Genomic DNA, 5,000 nt, shown 5'->3' with positions numbered 1-5,000 from the left:
CCTCTCCTCCGTCTATCATCTCCTCTGTGCTGGTCATGTGCTCCTGGCTCATGTCGGACAGGGAGAACTCCAGACTGTCTTCCCTCCACATGTCCGCTGACTTGGACCTCTTCTTCTTGAAGCTCCCGCCCTCGCGGGGCCCCTCGGTGACACGCTGCAGGTACGTGACCTCCTCTCGGCCCCCCTCCATAGGGCCCCCCTCCATAGGGCCCCCCTCCATAGGGCTGTCAGGAGAGCAGGACATGACAAATGGCTTCAATATAAAGAGATATCTGACAATGGGCGATACCAATAATCAACATATCAACAAATGGCCAAATAAGGCCATATGTTTTTAAATAGTGAAAATAGCAGTTCTACAAGCTCACAAAGCGTCTCGTGTGCTTGCAGATCTGCTACTTCCGATGTCCTTGAAAATGAAACAATTATTACTACGATGACTATCTCAGATAATTGCGATCAATCAGTGGATTATGTCATAACTGCGCCAGGCCTACCCCTCCCCCGAAGAGTCCTCCATGGCGCTGCCCCGCGTCAGCGTGTCGGCCTCGGACGTCTCCGGCGTGGGCGTGGCCAGGGCCTCATCGTCGTCGTCGTGCTGGAAGGACTCGGGCCTCAGCGTCATGGCCACGCGCTGCGTCCAGTGGGGGTTGGCCCCGAACTCGGCGGCCAGCGCATCGGCCGGGTCGAAGGGCTCCAGGCCGCTCTCGGCCAGGGACTGCGGGATGCTGGGCGTGCTGGAGGAGCGCGTCGACGCCTCAGAGTTCCGGTGCTCCTGTTTGGCCGCCGCCGACGCGCCGGCGTTCTGGGAGCGCCGGGTGACCTGCTGCTGCTGCTGCTGCTGCTGCTTGGTGCCGGAGAGGCGCAGCGAGCGAGACGACGTGTGCTTCCGCGAGAGGTGGCCCGCCGTCACGTTGCCGTGGAAACCGCTGTCGCCATTCGGACTCGTCTCCACATTTCCCATGATTCAGCTGCACATTGTGAGGGATTGAGAGAGAGTCACAAAAACAAGACGTATACGTTCCTCTCAAATATTTGCTTAACCACTTGAACAGTGCTGGACAGTAACAAAGTACATTTACTTTAGTGGTGTGCTTAGGTACTTATTTTTTTTCTTTAATTTATCGTAGCTGTGCTTTACTTGAGTATTTGTATTTTTGGATACTCAATATTCATGAGTCATGAGACTCATGACTCATGACCGCTGGTGGTAAATTATATTAAAATGTATTCAGTGATGTAATTTAGTTTGTTTATTACATAAATGACACAAAAATAAAAGTGCAATCATCATTCCATCAGGAGGAGTTATCTAAACTAGTGAGCAGGGGCCGGAGGAGCTCAGGGGTGGCTTCTTGGGCCGCATCCCTGAATGTTTTCACAAAAGCCGCACATCTTTTAGATTTTTTAAATAACTTCATTTAATTTGTGTCATTTCTCTCAGCCTGACTGGACCAGTCATTACTACTAAAGTGAGAGGCTAATCTCTCAAGACAAACGTTACGTACGTGTATTGTTGTTAGTGTTGTTAGTATAGGAATGAAAACAACCGGAAGAGGAGGGCTGAAGTAGACTGAACGGGCAAACATCTACACAAGGAAACAGGTGTCCCCAGAGGCAAAAAAGGCTTTTGGTCAACAGGCCAAAAACTAAAGAATATACGTGAGCTAGCTTAATTACAAGCTCTACAACTAACAGTATGGTCATTGGTCATATAAGGACATCTTTCACAAGGAGCCAACCCAAGGGGCCAGCTAGGCACTCCAATGTTGAAGTGCTGGGCCCTAGTGGTAAGAGGAAGGACTGCAGGCGGACCCGTGGATTCTTGACGAGGAAACTGAGCAACCGAGTGCTCAATGTTATAGCCCAGCTGCACTTCTGAATCAGCGAAAAAATTCGGAAATAGACGGTCCTTCCGGCAGCCTTCCGGGTGCTTCAAAACGCCACTGAGCAACTTCCACTGACATGAATAGCGGAGGGGGCGGAGCTTCGCGCCAGTTCAGTCTCTATCCTTTTAATACTCTATGAGCCAACCTCAGAAAGTAGTTATGAGTCAAGTAAAGGTGATCTAATCTGACCAGTGACTTCAATCTTCTATCTGAGAGAGTGAAAGGGACATTCCACCGCTGGAAGAAACTCCAGTCACTCAATGTTATTTGTAGTAACAGTAGCACAATTTGAAATGTACACTCTATGGCCAGACAAATAATGTAGTAGGGTTTGACTGGATTGACTGGATTGCTGGATTAGTACAATGACCATGTTGCTTTAGTGCACTCACCCCACCTTGTGGAGAGGGGGTGGGCTGTCTTACTGAGACAACATGTAGTCCAGGAAGGACGTGAGACCAGTGTCTGTGACATCACAGACACTTTGAAATACTTTGAAAATGTTTCTAGTCTCCCAAACATCATTAAAAAAAGATCTGGTTGCAAAAGGGGTGAAGTGGCCCTTTAATAAAGATGTGAGTAAAAGTGAAATATCAAAGATGGTTGCTTGCTTTCCATCCTATATAGCAGGTAGTTCATTGTAAATTAATTACCCCACAATTACTCAGCTAGAATGAAAAGCAGCAGGGTCCTGGGAACCTGGGACCGAAGTTCGTCAAGACCGTAATCGTAAGCTCTCTGACAACTCACTTCACCACGTTCTCTCTGTTATATAAAGTGCTGCTGACTCAGATACTGTCAGATCACTGCAACCTCTGAGTCACAGATCACATGCATCGAATCCTATTCTGCACGGGTCCTTCAGGCACCCAGAGAGAGGGCCCACACTGCAGAGGAACAGGACGGGGGAGACAACGGAAGAAAGAAGAGTGTGTGTGTTTATGGATGGACAGATAGATAGACGGACAGGATGGACGGACGGACGGACGGACATCTTTCTCATGAAGAGAAAGATGGGAATAATGAAAGAGTGATAGTTGACTCTACCTGTGGTCGAGCTGCAGCATCACTCATATGTTGTTGGTACGTTGTACGTTCATCAAAGTGCAGATAGCCCTCAGCACAGTCCTGCGAAAGAGAGAGAGAGAGAGAGAGAGAGAGAGAGAGAGAGAGAGGAAGAAAGACACAGAGAGAGCGAGTGTGTGAGTTTCAGTGAAGCTCCTGCAGTTTAAAAAAAATACCAGGTGTCAAACACAGGAGAGATATGGATAGAGAGACATATGGATAGAGAGACATGGAGAAAGACATATGGATAGAGAGACGATAGAGAGACATGGAGAGAGACATATGGATAGAGAGACATGGAGAAAGACATAATGGATGGAGGTAGACATGGAGAGACAGAGAGAGAAAGATGAGTAGAAAGGTGAGCTATCCTTCTTTAAGGAGTGTTTCCCAAAGAGTCGAGTGAACAAAGGGATGAAAGGAGGAGGATGTTTAAACACTTAAACCCTAAACCCTTAAAACAGACCTGAGGTCCAACTGTATTTGGTGCGCTCTTTTTTTCACTCTACAACGAATCTCACAACGGAAAGATCTGTTATTTTTGGACTGAACGAATAGGGATACTGGGGTTCAAGAGCTTAATTGTGAAAGACAGTGGTAAGGCAAGTAAACTTGAAGAGAAAGCTCTGAAAGGACACAGAGAGAGGGGTTTACAGTGTGCAGGGAAGCAGGGAAAGAGGAAGCTGAAGATGAATTAGTGTAAAGTGTGTAAAGCATACTTGAAATGGAATGCTATGATGTGCTCTTGAGAGAGTCTGTCTGCACCGAGAGATCAGTGGGAAAGAATGAATAACAGTACAGACGGTAAAGCCTGCAGGGTTACACTGAACTGGAGAACACACGCACAAGCACACGCGCACACACACACACACACACACACACACACACACACACACACATACACACACTGTTAATCAGACACAAAGCGTGTTCTATTGTATGAATGCAATGCAGGGCTAAAGTCAACAAACAACCAACAAACCAATCACAAACTCTTTGAAATAACATGATGAAACCCCAAAACATACAGACATGTAGAAACTTGCACAAAAGATTCTGGAAAAACACCCCCTTGTGTCCTTTCAGACAACGGCACACCCACGCGCATGCACGCATGCACACACACACACACACGCACGCACGCACGCACGCACGCACACGCACGCGCACGCGCACGCACACACACACACACACACACACACACACACACACACACACACACACACACACACACACACACACACACGTACACACGCACGCGTAATATGACGGAATATGAGAGCAGCTCTGTATGCATGATTTCCCACTTAAGCCTGAATTAAATGATTCCTGCCAACATGACCTAATTTTCCCTAATAGCAGTCCTGAGCTGATGCTGAGGGTATGCTATCATTTCCATAATACAGTGCTACTGTAGGTACGGCACGTCAGCATGCACACCGTACCAGCATTACCATGCCTGGCTGTACATCAGTCTGTCTGCACATGTGTGAGGAGGGACAGACAGGTGGAAGTTAATTACTGTAGCTGCTGGTTGGATCGTATAGTACCCAGTGGTGGAAAGTTACTAAGTACAGTATGCACATCAGTAGTACCGTAGTGTACCGAATATAAGACCACTCTCATTATAAAGTAACTAAGTACATGCACATCAGTAGTGCTAGTACCGTAGTGTACCGAATATAAGACCACTCTCATTATAAAGTACCTAACTAAGTACATGCACATCAGTAGTGCTAGTACCGTAGTGTACCGAATATAAGACCACTCTCATTATAAAGTACCTAACTAAGTACATGCACATCAGTAGTGCTAGTACCGTAGTGTACTGAATATAAGACCACTCTCATTATAAAGTACCTAACTAAGTACATGCACATCAGTAGTGCTAGTACCGTAGTGTACCGAATATAAGACCACTCTCATTATAAAGTACCTAACTAAGTACATGCACATCAGTAGTACTAGTACCGTAGTGTACCGAATATAAGACCACTCTCATTATAAAGTACCTAACTAAGTACATGCACATCAGTAGTGCTAGTA

At 46.7% G+C, this 5,000-nt stretch overlaps 1 protein-coding gene across 2 annotated transcripts in view; it reads right to left on the bottom strand.

Moving 5' to 3' along the window:
- Positions 1–5,000, bottom strand: part of LOC308326749 (rho guanine nucleotide exchange factor TIAM1-like) — an 82,929-nt gene that overhangs the window by 57,801 nt on the left and 20,128 nt on the right. For both annotated transcript variants that reach the window (XM_080779768.1, XM_080779767.1), the window contains 3 exons: positions 2,937–3,017; positions 498–971; positions 1–224 (listed from right to left, as the gene is read on the bottom strand). The exon at positions 1–224 is cut by the window's left edge and continues 45 nt beyond it. In XM_080779768.1, the coding sequence (XP_080635894.1) occupies positions 1–224; positions 498–964 (691 nt within the window). In that variant the 5' untranslated portion in view covers positions 965–971; positions 2,937–3,017. The remainder of the gene's footprint in view (positions 225–497; positions 972–2,936; positions 3,018–5,000) is intronic.

Source organism: Protomyctophum bolini (genome assembly GCF_963924005.1).
Source record: "Protomyctophum bolini genome assembly, chromosome: 13".
Taxonomy (NCBI): domain Eukaryota; kingdom Metazoa; phylum Chordata; class Actinopteri; order Myctophiformes; family Myctophidae; genus Protomyctophum; species Protomyctophum bolini.
The sequence above is the reverse complement of the archived record's forward strand: the minus strand, read 5'-3'. Positions and strand labels throughout refer to the sequence as shown.